The sequence below is a fragment of the Dermacentor silvarum genome, chromosome 2 (genome assembly GCF_013339745.2).
Source record: "Dermacentor silvarum isolate Dsil-2018 chromosome 2, BIME_Dsil_1.4, whole genome shotgun sequence".
NCBI lineage: Eukaryota > Metazoa > Arthropoda > Arachnida > Ixodida > Ixodidae > Dermacentor > Dermacentor silvarum.
The window spans coordinates 16,148,990-16,166,782 of record NC_051155.1 but is presented as its reverse complement, the minus strand read 5'-3'; the positions used below and the strand labels follow the sequence as shown (position 1 = coordinate 16,166,782).

At 49.5% G+C, this 17,793-nt stretch overlaps 1 protein-coding gene across 1 annotated transcript in view; it reads right to left on the bottom strand.

Annotated features, from left to right (window-relative positions):
• Nucleotides 1–4,696: 4,696 nt before the first annotated feature.
• LOC119441337 (uncharacterized) overlaps nucleotides 4,697–17,793 on the bottom strand; it is a 63,728-nt gene continuing 50,631 nt past the window's right edge. The window contains exon 3 of the mRNA XM_049662664.1: nucleotides 4,697–5,044. Coding sequence (XP_049518621.1) covers nucleotides 4,697–5,044 — 348 coding nt within the window. The remainder of the gene's footprint in view (nucleotides 5,045–17,793) is intronic.

Here is a 17,793-nt window from a genome sequence, read left to right as displayed (position 1 = left end):
CATTTGTGCTAATTAGTGTAGTCATGAAAATGTCGCCTATGACATCCACTTCAGTGCATTTTCTGAGCGTGTATCATTAGCACGTCATTAAAACGAGGTCAATGATCTCTTGTGTTGTAATACAACTTCATTTCTTCTTCTTCGATACTGGCATGATCGCCAGTATCGCGCGTGCACTCAAGAGAAAAAAAAAAACGAAAGGTACGTGCGGCAGTTTTGTGGATCTTTTGTATGATTTTTGTATATTACTTGAAGAAATTTCTACATTCATTTTGCATGGCATTACAGCTTCCTCATATTATAGTGAACGTACGTATGTGAATACATGAATAAAGTTGAAACATAATGTACAATCATTGTGTGCTTTTATTTTGACAAAAGTTGATTTTAAAGTACCACAAAAACAGACAAGCTTCTGTAATGACGATGAAGTTACATATTTTTTTTTTCTGAAAAAAGTACGCCGCATTCTGCCTGTCACAGTATCATAAGCATTTTATCCCCAATATCAGAAAAGAAAGTTTCATTACAACTAAAAATTCACGCTCTTAATATATGTAAAAATATTCTCTAAACATAGCGAAAATACCAATAACACGGTTATTAAATTATGCATATATAGTTTTTTTTCAAAGCCAGATAACTATAGAATATGCATAACACAGATTACACGTTTAAGTGAACCAGTAAGCCGTTCAAATGAACCGGTTCATTTCTGTGAGCTGAGCCGTTCCGAGCCGCTCACTGAAGTGAGCCGTTTTGCCCATCTCTACTACGTACTAAGCTATGCACTGACGCACATAGCTAACGCACGTAATGATGGCCAATTAGATGCTATTTTTTTATACTTTCCTAAAGCGTTCGACGTAGTTCCGCACCAGGATTTACTCACAAAATTATCGGCTTTTGGTATTAGTAATAAAATAATATCCTGGATCAACAGTTTTCTAACCAATCGTAAAAGAGCGTTGCAATCGATAATCATCTTTCACAACCACTCGATGTCTACTCCGGAGTACCTCAGGGATCGGTTCTGGCACCACTATTGTTCTTGATGTACATTAATGACATCCAGTTTGCCGTTAAAAACTCAATTCAAGTGCGCCTGTTTGCTGACGACTGTGTCGTGTACACTGCCGTACACAACTCAGACGACCAGATAGAACTTCACAATTCACTGCTAACAATTTACTCTTGGTGCAGCACATGGGGCATGAATCTGAACACATCAAAAAGACATTACATTTCTTTCACAAATAAGAAACTGCTGCTTAACTTTTCATATTCGATCGGAAGCTCAATTATCAACAAGAGCGACCAGGTAAAATATCTAGATATTAAACGAACGCCTAACCTTAACTGGGAGCCCCACATCTCGACCATCTGTCAAAAAGCCGAAGGCAAACTATTCTTATTAAAAAGAAAACTGCGCGCAGCACCACCCCACCTCAAACTAAATGCGTACAAAACACTAATAAGGCCATGCCTAGAATACGCTGATTTAATCTGGAGCCCTCATCAAAAACGCCTTATAAATAAAATAGAACGCATACAAAAAATGTCACAGTTTCGCCCTAAGGGCGAAGCGATGAATGCGATAGCAACACAGCAATGTCATACGAAGTAAGGTGAGCGGCTTTGGTAGCAATATGAATTGTAGTAAACATGAGCTGATTAAGTAAGCAGGTGTGCTGCGGCGTAAGTAGACCGACATGAAGAGAGACTCTATGACCACGAGAAGACGCGTGTGAAACGGTGGTGTTGATGAGAAGCGCTTCCCGTGGGCAGCGCGTGCGAAGGGACACACCTGTAGCGCTGCACTGCCGACCCGGGCAGCATTGCATGTGTAGCGTGCGTTGGAAAATGTGGCCCGACTATTACTAACTGATTGAAGAAGCGTGGTGTGAGCGCGCACAAACAAACATGAATAGATCACACTGAATGACTGCAGACAACGACCGTCAAAACGCTGGCAGCGAGCGGATATATACGCCGCAGCAGGGGGCGAAGGTACGCGCGGTCTATCGCTTCAACGGAAACTGAGCCGCGAATGCGCATAAAGGTCAGAGCCGTGTGGAGATAAGAGACGGTGCGGTCGAACGAACGACGAGCGCGGTTGTTGGCAGCGTAGAAGTGCATCCCCCCCCCCCCCCTTCTTCCGGCGCTGGCTTCCCGCTTACTTGCTTGCGCGTGGGAGAGATAAGAGAGTGTGCGGACGAGCGACGAGCGCGGTTGTTGGCAGAGAAGTGCCCCCCCCCCCCCCCCCCCTGCTCCCTCCGGCGCTGGCTTTCCGCTTTTTTGCTTGCGCGTGGGAGATTGAGTGCGTTCGCTCTCCGTGATAGCGCGCGTCCCCGCACGCTGCCTCTGGGGCATACGGCGCGCGGCGAAGATTTTATCTATACGGAACCTCACGGCGACGGCGACGCCGACGGCAGAAATCCGGTTGAAGTGTCCATATAATTGCTATCGCAATAAAAATTAGCAGTTAGGTTTGTATATTCGGAATACAAAAGGCAGTCTAGTATCTCAGGTCTGATTGCAAGGGAAAACCTAAAATTCGTCTCGCAGAGAAGAGCAATTTCACGACTAAAATTCATCTAGGAATTATACCATGATCATTTTCAGATAACACGTTCTCGTTACCTGCAAGCTCCTCCAAAACGCTCAACCAGAATAAATCGTTCCAAGACAGTCTATTCTCCCCCAAGTCGTGTTAATATTCACAAACACTCCCTTTTTCCGTCGGCCATTTCCCAGTGGAACAAGTTAACTAACGATATTGTGTGTTGCAATAACATCGACTCTTTTATTAACCGCATTCAGTGTATTGACTTCTCACCATGATTTTTTTATCATTACATTTCTGTATGACTTTTGTATGACATTCTGTGTATTGACTTTTCCCCATGATTTTTTAATCATTACATTTCTGTACCACTCCTGCACGGGCCGTGAAGGGCCTGCAGTATATTCAAATAAAAAATATTGAAATGTCCCGCCATTCGACGTGTTGGGCGTTTCGAGCTTTCAGCGCGGAAACCGATGCAGGAAAATTTCAGCCGCACGGGTGTCGAAACCGCACCCTTGCGCCGAACATACTTTGTTTGGACGCCGACGAACGCTTTGGGCGTAGAGTGCTCGTCCTTTCGTCGGACGACAAGCAAGTCGGCCAGTGCTGTCCCACGAAAACAACTAAAGTGAACAATTATCTGGCGGTCGCAACTCAATACTTTTGACTGAATAGATTAAGAAACAATGAAACTACACGCGTCACCAAATTCAGACAAACGTCGACAACCAAAGCAACACAACATGTGAGGGGGGCGCATTGTATCAGGTGAACTTTACGACGCCCCTTTCTGCACACTTCAAGGGCTGCATTGCATTGCAAGTGATAACGGCGGGCGCTCTTACGGTGGGCGCTGAAAATAGGTGTTTATTGATAATGATCAAGTAAAATAGAGTTATTCTTTTCTCACCATGCGTATATAAAATTGATGAGAAATTTTATTTTCGTAGAATGAATCTAGCAGTGCATCGCTTTAATTAAAAACGCATTTTTTTCTTTCCCTATGTTTGTTCCCTCCAAACATAGTCGCGCTTCAGTCGCTGCTCCCATAACCACCCTTGCTGATGTCGGTGACAATTTGTTCTGAACCGCTTTTCGCCCGAAGCTTCGCGACCATTTGGATCGACCTTGCACTTTTGAGCAGACGCAGAAGCGACAGCTGGTGCGCACGCTGTAGCCGTTCGCAGCCATGTTCACGGAGAAGCCCGGCTGCACTCCTGTACTGCGTCACCATATTGATACAGGAACCACACAGCCTTGGAGCTGCAACCCAAGGCCACTGAGCGTTCACAAGCGGGCACTCCTTGATGTTGCCCTGCAGGAGACGATCGACACCGGTGTGGCGAGACCGTCCCAGAGCCCTTGGGCTTCGATCTCCCATCGTGCCAGCGCTTGAGAAAGATGGCACAGCTCGCTTATGCGTAGACTATCGGCACTTAAACGATGCCACTGTTCGGTAGGCTTAACCCTTTCCTAGCCGGGTGGCGCGGGGTGTCCCCTGCGTCTTCTCTGGACCTCAATAAAGTTATTTCACTCACTCAACCCTTTCCTTCAATCGAGTCTATTCTATCCAGTCTGGGTAGTGCAAGGGTGTTCACTAAACTCGATTGTTCGCGGGGATTTTTGAAAATTGAAATGGAACCCGCCGACATCCCCACACTGCCCCCTCCCCTGCTGCACAGCCTCTAAGGTGTTTAGTGTGTGATGCAGCCCTTCTTTACCGATGAACAATTAACTAAAGACCCCGGCATGACGCTGACAAAAATACATATTGTCACAGTGACCGTTTGAGGACAGTTGCTGGCGATATCGCCACCCACAAGTTGTTATTGCTACTCTTCTGGCTTCAGGAACCTCCTCTCAGGGAAAAGCTGGTTGCTTTGATTGTGTACGTGTGGAATTTGCTCTAACAACTATTATTATACCGTGCATTTTAATGTCCCTTTAGACAATATAACAATCAGAAGTGCGTGGCGCGACATGAAACACAAGCGAGCTCGAGGTAGATACTTTATTATTAGTGTTTTAAATCTGGCTCACGATTTTTGCGACATTGTACGCGGAAAAAGTCCCCGGTGCACCCTGTCAGTCATCGCGGACCGTGCCTTTTCCACTTACAATCCGCTGCTAGCGATGCGCTTGTCTTTCGGTGTAGCGCTCGGTGTTATCTTCATCGTCACGGGAACCTTGCAAATAATGCTTGACCTCGTCGAACATATTTCTGTAATCTGTGGCATCTAGCCTGGCGGACAGTTCCACCCTGTCCCCCGCATAGAGCCTGCGATGCCAGAGGACGAGGTTCCACAGCGCCCGCTGGCCCGTCGTGCGCTCCCAGCTGCCGTAGTAGTGCGCGAACGTGCAGCTTCCGTTGTAGATGCAGCTCGTCCTGGCCGGATCCCACTCGAACAGCGCCTGGGCGTTGACGTGCCCGATGCGCAGAAGCGCTGCCAAGTGGCCAGAGAAGGACACGTCGTCCTGCAGACAGAAGCCCTTTGCAGAGTTAACCGCGTGTCGTGGGGCAGAGATCAGCAGACTTAAAGAGATGTTATGCTGTTCGTGATTTAAGTAAGGATTATCAGTTTAATTTGGCCCGGAAAGTTGCAAGAAAAACAGCAATGAAACCTTGGTACTTCAGATGTATGCAATGAGATTGCTTTACGTGTACCATAATTATGGTTTAAGATCGCCGGCTTTCTATTTATTACGTAGGGGTTAGCGTTTTATCCTATGTGTATTGTCACGTAGTAGTGACGCTGAAGAAAACAGTCGTAAAACTGTGTATGACGAAACTGGTTGTTTATTGGGCGAACCTGTGCCCACAAAAGCAAGGTACACTCAAAGCACAACGATAGCGGCGAACACAGTCGGCGATCGTCGAAAATCTGATCAGCCGCGAAACGCGTCGGCTTTTATACCTGAGTCATCGAAGGTTCTAGATTAATCCCTGATGCCCGCGTGTCTTCCAGAAAGTTCTAGACAATTCGCGTCAGTCATGCAATCAGATAAAATAAGCGTCGGTGAAAACAGGCAATGGAAAGAAGCATCGATAACGTTCTAGAAACTTCCGATACAGGCGCGTCCTGCGCCGAGCTATAACGTTTAACATTTGTTAGCCGGTGGAAAGCGGCCACCGGTGAAAGATAAACATGTATACGTGTCAATACCCTCCCCTTAAAAAGCATCGTCCCGATGCTACAAACAAAAGTGAAAGCGAAAACAAAACAACGCGTAATAAAGAAAAAAAAATAAAGTAACAAAGTACCTAAGTTCGTCAGCGGGCGTAGAAAGGCTTAAGACGCACCACATGGATGACTTCGGGTCGTGCGCGGCGCCGCTGCGATTGCGAAATGCCGTCTGGCACGACCTCATAGTCCAGTGCGCCAATACGTCGGATGATCTTATATGGTCCGAAATAGCGACGTAAGAGTTTCTCGCTAAGTCCTCGTCGGCGTATCGGAGTCCAGACCCAAAGACGGTCTCCGGGCTTGTACTCGACGTAGCGTCGTCGAAGATTGTAGTGTCGGCTGTCGGTTCTCTGCTGGTTCTTGATGCGCAGGCGGGCGAGCTGTCGACCTTCTTCGGCACGCTGCAAATAGGTGGCAACGTGGAGATTTTCTTCGTCAGTGACGTCCGGTAGCATGGCATCAAGCGTCGTTGCCGGGTCCCTTCCGTAGACCAGGTTGAACGGCGCCATGTGCGTCGTTTCTTGCACGGCCGTGTTGTATGCGAAGGTCACGTACGGAAGGATGGCATCCCACGTCTTGTGTTCGACGTCGACGTACATTGCCAGCATGTCGGCGATGGTCTTATTTAGGCGCTCGGTGAGGCCATTAGTCTGCGGGTGGTAGGCGGTGGTGCGGCGATGGCTTGTCTGGCTGTATCGCAGGATGGCTTGAGTTAGTTCAGCCGTGAAGGCCGTACCTCTGTCGGTGATGAGGACTTCCGGGGCACCGTGACGCAGGAGGATGTTCTCAACGAAGAAACGGGCTACCTCGGCGGCACTGCCTTTGGGCAAGGCTTTTGTTTCGGCGTAGCGGGTGAGGTAGTCCGTAGCTACGATGATCCATTTATTCCCGGACGTCGACGTCGGAAAAGGCCCCAGTAAGTCCATCCCGATCTGCTGGAACGGTCGGCGAGGTGGCTCGATCGGCTGTAGCAGCCCGGCTGGCCTTGTCGGCGGTGTTTTGCGTCGCTGACAGTCTCGGCATGTCCTTACGTAATGGGCGACGTCAGCAGAGAGGCGAGGCCAGTAGTATTTTTCTTGTATCCTCGCGAGAGTGCGGGAAAAACCGAGATGTCCAGCCGTTGGGTCGTCATGGAGAGCTTGCAGAACCTCTGGACGCAATGCTGAGGGTACCACGAGGAGGTAGTTGGCTCGGAGAGGCGAGAAGTTCTTCTTTAGGAGAATGTCGTTTTGCAAGAAGAACGACGCCAATCCTCGCCTGAACGCCTTCGGCACAATGATGGGTCCCAAGAAAGTGTCGTCATCCTGGTCGTCTTGTGGCGGCGGTTCGACGGGGGCGCGAGACAAACAATCGGCGTCAGCGTGCTTTCGCCCGGATTTGTAAACGACGGTTATGTCGAATGCTTGAAGTCTCAGGCTCCATCGTGCGAGGCGACCTGAAGGATCCTTCATGTTAGCTAGCCAACACAAGGCGTGGTGGTCGCTTACAACTTTAAAGGGCCTGCCATAGAGGTAGGGGCGAAACTTTGATGTAGCCCAGATGATGGCGAGGCACTCCTTTTCCGTTGTGGAATAATTTGCTTCCGCCTTCGATAGCGACCGGCTAGCGTAACTTACAACCCTTTCTAGTCCGTCAGTCCTCTGCATAAGCACGGCGCCGAGTCTACGCTGCTTGCGTCGGTGTGGACTTCGGTATCGGCATTTTCGTCGAAATGCGCAAGTATTGGCGGCGATTGCAGGCGTCGCTTCAGTTCTTCAAATGCTTCGACTTGCGGCGTCTCCCACTTGAACTCGACGTCGGCCTTCGTGAGATACGTCAGTGGCTCAGCGATCCGTGAAAAATTCTTGACGAAGCGCCTGTAATAGGCGCACAGTCCAAGAAATCTACGCACTGCCTTCTTGTCAGCGGGCGGAGGAAAGTTGGAGATGGCCGCAGTTTTCTGAGGGTCGGGGCGCACTCCAGACTTGTTGATGACGTGGCCCAAAAACAAGAGCTCCTCATATGCGAAGCGGCACTTTTCTGGCTTCAACGTGAGTCCGGAGGTCTTGATTGCTTGAAGAACTGTTTCAAGGCGCCGGAGGTGTTCCTCGAAGCTTGAGGCAAACACAACGACGTCGTCCAAATAGACGAGGCAAGTCTGCCACTTCAAGCCTGCCAGTACTGTATCCATGACACGTTGGAAAGTGGCAGGCGCCGAGCAAAGACCAAACGGCATGACCTTGAACTCGAACAGTCCGTCTGGTGTTATAAACGCAGTCTTCTCCCGGTCCCTCTCGTCGACTTCGATTTGCCAGTAGCCGGTTTTGAGGTCCATCGACGAAAAATACTTTGCGTTGTAGAGTCTATCCAAGGCGTCGTCAATCCGTGGGAGGGGGTATACGTCCTTCTTCGTGATTTTGTTGAGGCGACGATAATCGACGTAGAAACGTAGGGTTCCATCCTTCTTCTTCACTAACACCACGGGGACGCCCACGGACTCTTGGACGGCTGGATGATGTCGTCGCGTAGCATTTCGTCGACTTGTTGCCTTATGGCCTCGCGTTCGCGCGCCGAAACTCGATACGGGCTCTGACGGAGTGGCCGGACATTTTCGTCGGTTATGATGCGGTGCTTGGCGACAGGGGTTTGTCGAACTTTTGACGACGACGAGAAGCAGTCCTCGTATTGCAGGAGCAGAGCCTTTAGTTGTTCTTTCTTGTGCCTGGGAAGGTTCTGATTGACGTCGCAAATTGGTTCAGGTACTATAGTCATCGTTGCAGGTGCACTGGAATCCGTGAAGGCGAACGCACTGCTGGCTTGTACTATTTCGTCGATGTAGGCGACCGTGGTGCCTTTGTTAATGTGCTTGTATTCGGGGCTGAAGTTCGTGAGCATCACCCTTGCTTTCCCTGCACGTAGCTCAGCTATGCCTCTAGCGACGCAAATTTCACGGTCGAGCAGTAAGTGATGATCGCCCTCGATGACGCCGTCCATGTCTGCAGGCACTTCGGTACCGACGGAAATCATTACGCTGGAGCGAGGCGGAACGGTGACTTGTTCTTCAAGCACATTCAAGGCATGGTAAGTTATGCTTGTATCGGGTGGTATCGCGTTGTGCGTTGAAAGCGTTATCGATTTGGACCTTAAGTCGATGACTGCACCGTGTTGATTTAGAAAGTCCATGCCTAGGATGACATCCCTGGAGCAGTGCTGCAGGATTACGAAGCTCGCCGGGTAAGTGCGGTTGTTTACCGTGACTCGCGCTGTGCAGATTCCAGTCGGCGTTATGAGGTGGCCTCCTGCTGTCCGGATATCGGGTCCTTGCCAGGCTGTTTTCACCTTCTTCAACTTGGCGGCGAACGGGTCACTGAAGACGGAATAGTCGGCTCCAGTGTCGACGAGAGCGGTGACGTTATGGCCATCGATGAGCACGTCTAGATCGGTAGACCGGCGTCTGGTGTTGCGGTTAATTCGTGGCGTCGGATCACGGCTGCGTCGGCTTGCTCTGCTGCTGCTACGTCGCGTCGGAAGGTCTTCTTTCGGCGGCGAAGTGTTGTCAAGGCTGTTGCTAGGCGGCGTGCTGATATCTCGTCGTGATGAATCGCGAATCGTCGTCGTCGGCGGCGTCGGAGGATCTTCGGCATTGCGTCGTACAGCAACCGCACCTCCATCGGTTGCTGCCTTTAGTTTCCCGGGTAAGGGCTGGGAGATCGGCCCCGGGTGGGACCGTTGTACTGACGGCGATGCGGCGAGATGTAGCGGCCTGGTGACGGCGAGCGTGAGGATCGTCGTGGTTGCCACTGGGCTCCGGCGAGGTAGTCGGCGATGTCGCGCGGTCGCTCACCTCGATCGGGACGCGGCGCGTTGACGGGGAACCCTCGTAGGCCCATCTCGCGGTATGGGCATCGGCGGTAGATATTGCCGGCTTCCCCGCAGTGATAGCAGAGCGGGCGGTGGTCGGGGGCGCGCCAAATGTCCGTCTTCCTCTGGTAGCTGCGCTGGGCGACGGGCGGGCGTGCTGGCGGCGGCGGCGGTGGACGACGGAACTGCGGCGTTACGGGGCCCTGGCGCGAGCGCGGAGGGGGCCCTTGACGACGGGCGACGGCGGCGTAGGTCAGCGCTTCCAGCTGGGGTTGCGGCGATTGTGGCTGCACCTCGGGAACTCCAAGTGAGCGCTGAACTTCGTCTTTGACGACGTCGGCGATAGATGCCACGTGAGGCTGCGACCTGGGAAAGAGCTTATGCAGCTCCTCGCGAACGACCGCTCTGATGGTCTCGCGCAGATCGTCGGCGCCTAGCGCTTGAGCGTCGGCGTAGTTGGTCAGGGCACGGCGGTTGTATTGCCTGACGCGCATTTCAAGCGTCTTCTCGATCGTTGTAGCCTCGGAAAGAAATTCGGCGACAGTCTTGGGCGGGTTGCGCATCAATCCGGCGAATAGTTGGTCTTTGACACCCCGCATCAAGAACCGAACTTTCTTTTCTTCAGACATGTCGGGGTCGGCGTGGCGGAAGAGGCGAGTCATCTCCTCCGTGAAGATCGCGATGTTCTCGTTCGGCAATTCCACTCTGGTTTCTAAGAGAACCTCTGCCCTCTCCTTTCGTACGACACTCGTGAAGGTCCTCACGAAGTTTTCACGAAAAAGGTCCCACGTAACCAGGGTGGTCTTTCTGTTCTCAAACCAGGTCCGAGCAGCGTCATCCAACGAAAATAGACATGGCGTAGCTTGTCGTCGTCGCTCCATTTGTTGAACGTCGCGGTCCGCTCGTATGTCTCCAGCCAGGTTTCAGGGTCTTCAGCCGATGATCCACGGAAGGTCGGGGGCTTCCGAGGTTGTTGCAGCAGGATGGGGGACGCTGGGGCTGCCATTGAGGTCGTTGACTTGACCTTGATCGCTGTAGTCTTCTCGGGAAGAAGTCCGTACTCCGGCAGAAGTCCTTGCTGGCTACGGCTAGCTCGCTGGTCCTTGGTGACGTTGGCGTTGTCCTCCGGTTTTGGGCTTGGATCGCGGCTTTGCGGGGGCGTTCGCTGCATGAACGCACTAGCACCTCCACCAGATGTCACGTAGTAGTGACGCTGAAGAAAACAGTCGTAAAACTGTGTACGACGAAACTGGTTGTTTATTGGGCGAACCTGTGCCCACAAAAGCAAGGTACACTCAAAGCACAACGATAGCGGCGAACACAGTCGGCGGTCGTCGAAAATCTGATCAGCCGCGAAACGCGTCGGCTTTTATACCTGAGTCATCGAAGGTTCCAGATTAATCCTTGATGCCCGCGTGTCTTCCAGAAAGCTATAGACAATTCGCGTCAGTCATGCAATCAGATAACATAAGCGTCGGTGAAAACAGGCAATGGAAAGAAGCATCGATAACGTTCTAGAAACTTCCGATACAGGCGCGTCCTGCGCCGAGCGATAACGTTTAAAATCATTTGTTAGCCGGTAGAAAGCGGCCACCGGTGAAAGATAAACATGTATACGTGTCAGTATTACGATTGAAAAACGTTCACCCTGACGACCGGCGTTGCCTTCGCGGCTACGAGTGGAGTGGCGTCCCCCATTCCGTGGTGGCGCACATTTTTACGAGCGTGAGTTCGCGAGTGAGTGCCCCGATTTCAGTGGTCTCCCTATGCGGTACAAAAAGTCATCGACTAATTGTGCTGCGAATGGGTGCCAGCACTAGAGCACTGCACGGGCCGATTTTTTCAGCCCGGGCCCGGCCCGATCCCGTTTTTACGTTGGGCGGCCCGCCCGAGCCCGATCAAAACTTTTATGGCGAGACCCAGGCCCGGCCCGGGCCCGGAAAAAATCTACGTCACCCGCCCGGCCCGGCCCGCCACCCCTTTACCTTAGGCCCTAGCCCGGCCCGAGCCCGAATCGAAACCGGCCCGAAGCCGGCCCGAGACCGAAAAATAATGTTTTTCAGAGTTGAGACACCCGAGAATAACTCGCTGCACGTTACATGCACCACCAGAAAGCCCGAGCCCGGCCCGGGCCCGCGTCAAAAAAGCTGAGCCTGGCCCGGGCCCGAGTCAAAAAGCACACGCCGTGCCCGAGCCCGGCCCAAGCCCGTGAAAAAACTGTGCTACCCGGCCCGGTCCGGCCCACTGGCCGGGCCGGGCTCTGGCTTTCGGGTAAGCCCGAGCCTGTGCAGTGCTCTAGCCAGCATTACTTACAATAATAGCACTACAGGCACATCCTACCACTTGCTACCGGTCGATGCGAACAGGAAAAGTAAATTGGGAGAGGCCAGTGATAGGTCGCGGCTGCCTATGCTCGCGTCTGCTCTGCGCACTTTTGCGCTTTCGACTAGCTGCCGTTGTCGAAGCATCATAAAAGACGACGACTTAGAAGCACAGCTGCGTCATCTGTCGTCGCGCGTACCGGACCGCGCTTGGCGTCTGCTTTCCACCAATGCTGGCGTATAATCGCTATTATACAGAAAAATTTTGATAAAAAGTGTTACCCGGCGTTCACCGCGTTGCCACTCTATAATTGGACAATCTGACCGGTAAGCTTTCCGTTGCAATAAAAAACGGTTACCGTAAAATTGGTTGTCAGTCCCTTTAAATATTTCAAGCGAAATAAATTCGGCTAAAAATAAAAAAATTGTATTACTAAATAACTCTTTAGATACACTTCAAAATGTATCGCAGAGACTTGGTAGAGACTAAGGTTTCAGGTGGCCAACACATGTAACGACCAGACTAGCATAATTCGCTCGACTCACATGGTGCTCTGCTTAACAGTTATTCTTCTTTGAAGAGAGAGCATAATCCACGGTGATGCTGAATTTGAGCGTATATTTTAAGTCCCTATGACATCGACAACGTCTATAACATAACTATGACACTGAAGGTGAGCGATGGCTGTCGTCAGCCTATGGCACATGTTTTTACTACAAACGCTAGGGCAGAGGTATTAATTACTGGCTGATTACTGCTGCATCGATTCAAAAGCATTAAAATAGAATATTAGAGAATAATAAAGGGAAGAAATCCATCGTGATAGAAAGAAAAGCGTACAATATTGGGAATTTCTTGTAAACACTTTAGCTTAAAGTACTAAAAATGAAGCTTTTGGTGGGCTAAGCGATACTCACAGCAAAAATACGCTGTGCTTACTCATGAGCCACTATAGCCTAGACATTACGCGTGAACAGGCGTACACTGAAGGAGAGGACCGGTGAAGCAAGTATCCCTCACGTGTCATGAAGCTGAGACGGCGGCACTGCTCTGAAGCTCAGGTGCCACTTGTTTGGCACGGTTGAGCGAGCAATATGGCTCGCCAGTGGTTTTGGTGGTGCATATTTCGTGCTTCAAGACAAGAGACACGTGCAAGATCTGCCTGCGCCCTTGTTGGAGTCTATGCGTTGCGGGAATAGTATGTGACGTAGTGGCATAGCTGAAGTGACGCATTCAGAGGCAGATTCCGCACACATTCTGGTTGGTCAGCAGCGAACAACAGGAATCGGTCTTGGAGCAATCGATTCGGTGGTGGCGTTTTCCGCGACGCGAAAGTGACCGTTGAAGAGGGGAGTTTCGCTTGCTAACTTGCCCGAAAGGCCCAAGTGAAACAGCCTTAAGATCCATCCCAGTAAATACAGTCGCCATGTGTGACCGACGAGCGACCGGTGAAAGAATGACGTGCCGTGGAATTCACATCACCAGTGTAGAAAACAGTGCAGGTGTGCTGAATAATTTCAGTGCTGGTGTACAATTCACAAGAGATTTAGATGCACGTTAAAAACCCCAGGTGGTCGAAATTATTCCGGAGTCCCCCACTGCGGCGTGCCGCATAATCAGATCGTGGTTTTGGCACGTAAAACTCCATTATTATTATTACATTTCAAAAGACTTTGATTTGTTTAGGTGGTATCATCTTAGAAGAACATTGACCTCTCTCTTCTGTGAGTCCAAGGCAGCCCTCCAGAGTTTACTCTCAGCACTGCGCCATGGATCACACGAGCAGCTCGTCGCAGAGATAAGACAAGTACACCATCGAATAGTTGATGAAGGGCACAACATAATATATCAGTGGTTGCCTAGTCACTGTGGCATACATGGCAATGATCGAGCGGACGCAGCGGCCCGACCTGCCCATGACGGTGTCAACTGCGTTGCCATTCCTCTTTCGAGAGCCGACGCAGCGAAAAAACTTTCCGCGCTTGCGCGTGAGCTAACATTGATACAATGGAATTCATCCGATTTTACAAGTGCACGCCTTCATGCCCTGGACCCTAATTTACAGCTCCGTATTCCGTTCAACCTTCCACGACGGGACTGCACACTTCTAGTCCGTCTATGGCTTGGAGTAGCATCTTCAAATGCGTACTCCTTTCTTATCGGAATGACCAATAGCCCACTTTGTGAATTCTGCGGGTGTAATGAAACAATCGCACACCTTCTTTTTGAGTGCCCTCATTTCAACCCGCAGAGAGCAGCTCTCTCAGGGACAATAGATCAACTGGACAAACGCCCATTAACAGAAAAGAACATCCTTGGAAACTGGCCTACACAAACAACGGCACGAGCCGCCCTGAAGGCACTGCTGCGTTACTTGAGAGACACCGGACTCAGTGACAAATTGTGACTCTGCACTGTGTTACGTAGGATGGAACGTTCACACTATGCAACCCGAGATCGCCTTCGGAGACTGCGTGACAGTGCCTGCAGAAACGGTTCTGTTTTGTGTGTGTGTGTGTGATTTTCTTTTGTTTGTTTTTTTTACTTTTACTTATTTTTATCTCTCTCTCCTTTCGCATCCCTTTACCCCTCCCCTGGTACAGGGTAGCCAACTGGAGATAACCTCTGGTTAACCTCCCTGTCTTTCCTTTACGTTTCTCTCTCTCTCTCTCTCTTGACCTCTCTAACAAATGGGATATGCTAAATATACCATTTCTGTCTGAGGTGCTGCCATTGATGTTAAATATGCACTCCCATCTATAGCGGATGCACTCCATAAATCAATTTGCGCCAGATATGAAATGTTGAAATTATATCATGTGATAAATTTTAAATAAGACAGCCTGAGTTGCACAAGGGTGGCGAACAGGGCGAGTTGGTGCTTATCCATGATAGCAACGCAGACAAACGACTACACAGGAAGGCGAGCGCTGTCCAGCTTCCACGGTTTGGCATGCCTTGATGTGGGACGAGTTGTGCTGGGCAATTGACGCACACATGACCACACAAACAGCAGTTCTGTGCACATTTCGTGTTTACGTGTTAGTACTCTTGCGTGTATCACATGAGTAGCTCAATTGCACCATCGAGACGCAAGTATTGTATTGTAAACATTTATTCCTATCAGTGACGGCAACTGGACTTTTACCCGTTGCTCTGCTAAGCTCGTGGTGGCGGGTTCCATTCACGAGCGAATTTCTCCCTGGGCGAAATGAAAAAGCGATCGTGTGCTTAGTGCACGCTGGAGAATACCGGGTGGTCAAAATTATTCAGAGCCCCCCTTCCCCCACTACGGAGTGCCTCATAAACTACCATATTGTGGTCCTGGCAAGTAATATCCCAGAATTTTGAAATTTGAACAAGTATTTTTTGTCACACCTTTTTATAAGCACCTTACAATTGTTTTTTTTTTACGTGCGTATGACTTTCTCTGAGCAAAAGCAAATTTGTAAAGAACCGAAAGGAAGCATCCAGTTCTCGTTCGTAATAAAGGCATCTGTCAGGTGTCTGCACAAACAGCTTGTGCGCTTGGGCACAGTAAACCACAAGAAGAATTAACGTTCTTCTCTATGCAAGCCGTTTGCGTCAAACAATCTTAAACAATTCATTTCGAATAATGTATCGCTGAATATTTGGTGTTCGCACTTATGACCACATATTGAAACTGAAGGTTGCCCAAAATCGCATGCGTGACACCAGTTTTATCATATTCGTGTTGGCACTTCACGATAACGCCGTATGTCTTGACACAAAATTGAAGCCTGTTTCATAGCTTCCCGCCATTGAACCAATTATGTATCCTAAAAAGTGCAGAAATAGATTCAGAAAGAAGGCAGGCGTGTGTGTACAAAAAAATGCCGCAGATCCAATCAGTTGTAATTCACATATAGCGAAGCCTTTTGTGAGTGCACAGAGAGTCCAAACACGAGTTTGTGTTTATTGAATGTCCGCACAATGGTACACGGAAGGCTTTATTCGGGCATTCTAGAGAGGCTAATGCAATGCCACCGCCGCTGCCGCGTATGCATGAAGGTGAGCTTTCTGGATCGTTTTTTTTTATCTTTGCCCCACACGGCTGGCGCCGCTGATGACGATGATTCATTGGCGTGCCCTTCGAAATGGGACGCTAAGGAATAGTCACCTAGTCTGCTTGAGTTACACAGGTATGCTATACATTCTTCCTATTCCAACGTCTCCTTAATATTTGTTCTCTTCCTCAAAACTCCTCTAACTTGTACGGACACCTATGCCTGTGACGGATCCGCTCGCCTCCACTGATGCACGCAGGCGAGCGCCATTTGGTGGTGGTACAAGGAACCCAATTCTGATCGGCTGTCCTTTTCGGCTCGAGAAAAGCCACGTCTCAACACCCGCGGTCACGAAACCCGGCGAGATTCGCAGTCACGAAACCCGGCGAGATTCGCAAAGAAAAACTTCGCTTTTAAAAGTTGTTTTGATGTAATTTCTCGATCTAAGTACCTAAGAAATCGCGACAGGCAACACTCATGCGCGGTTCGCTTCAGAGAACATCGCACAAAACGAATAAATTTACGTGTAGCAATGTTGCGACACTTCACACGTGCATATCATGATTTGTATCTTGGCTTACCACCCTTTTCAACTTTAGCGGGACAACTCTGGCTTTTGAGCAAAAGTCTTACTTGACTCGATTTCGACTTCACTAGAGGGGCCGGGCAAATATCAAGTTTTTTCTTTACTTTTTTGGCTGAATAGCCAGCAATAAACTAACTTTCCTTTTTATAATCATTCACAGCTCGTTTGCACATTCTATTTTGCCTTCTCTGTCATGAACATAGAACGGTTTTCTTTTTGTGGTGGTTCTAATTTTGTTGTAGGCTATAACCGTTCACAGTACCTCTATATTTATTTGTAGTCGGGTTATAACACCACTTATAACACCAGACTAAAACAGCACAACAACAATATAAATGACGGCAATCGGGGCCAGCTTGGCTTACACAGCCGTAAATGTGGTGGTAAGACTACGCTTCTTCGTACCAAGCCATGCATGTCTAAGTTGAAAAAGAAAAGCGGGATTGTTTCTCGACACAAATATCAGTGCATCAGAGAGATAATCGAGGCAGTTAAGACTGCTTGTGCGGGGCAGAGGTGTGTAAGCATGCCATCACTAACACTGACCAAGGAAGAACTAAGGTGTGTAGATGGTTGGTGATAGGGTCTATGGTGATATCACCTGGTGCCATTCATGATGACTGATGCTTCTTTCCTTAATTCCTTACTTTCTTTGTTTTCCTTTCCTGCTGGCGCTTCGTATTTGTACACATGCCTAGCATCGTCAGATGAATAAACAGTTGGAAGTCAGCGTTCTTTTCACTATGTCTCTATCGTCGTTATTTCCTTATTTTTTTGCTCGCTGTTACATAAGTTGCAATGAACCTACTAGCCCAGCAAGCACCCATTCTGGAATAAATATGTGAAGCCTTGCCGTCTACTAAGGAGAGATTGTTAATAAAATGAGCCCGAGAAACTGTTCAAGAAACTGTGACTGGATTTAAAAAAAATCATATGAAGACAAGTGACGTCCACTGCCACAGCCTCGACTCGTATTTCTTTTTCTTTCCATGAATGCGAGAATTGGACGTAATCCATGTCTGAGCACATCATCCCGAACAGGCGACAGATGAATTTTATAGCCGTACATGTTCGGGCTGTCGAACAGCGGTAACGCGCAACACCAGAAGACTTTGTTCACGCTCGTGTAAACTTTCAGTAGTAATTATGAAGGTGTTTTGTACTCGCATCGTCTGATGGCAATTCCAGAGAGCAGGGCACAAACTGTCCTGCTCCCTGCATGTCGCACTGCACTACATGTCGCATGCATGTTGATATGTCGCG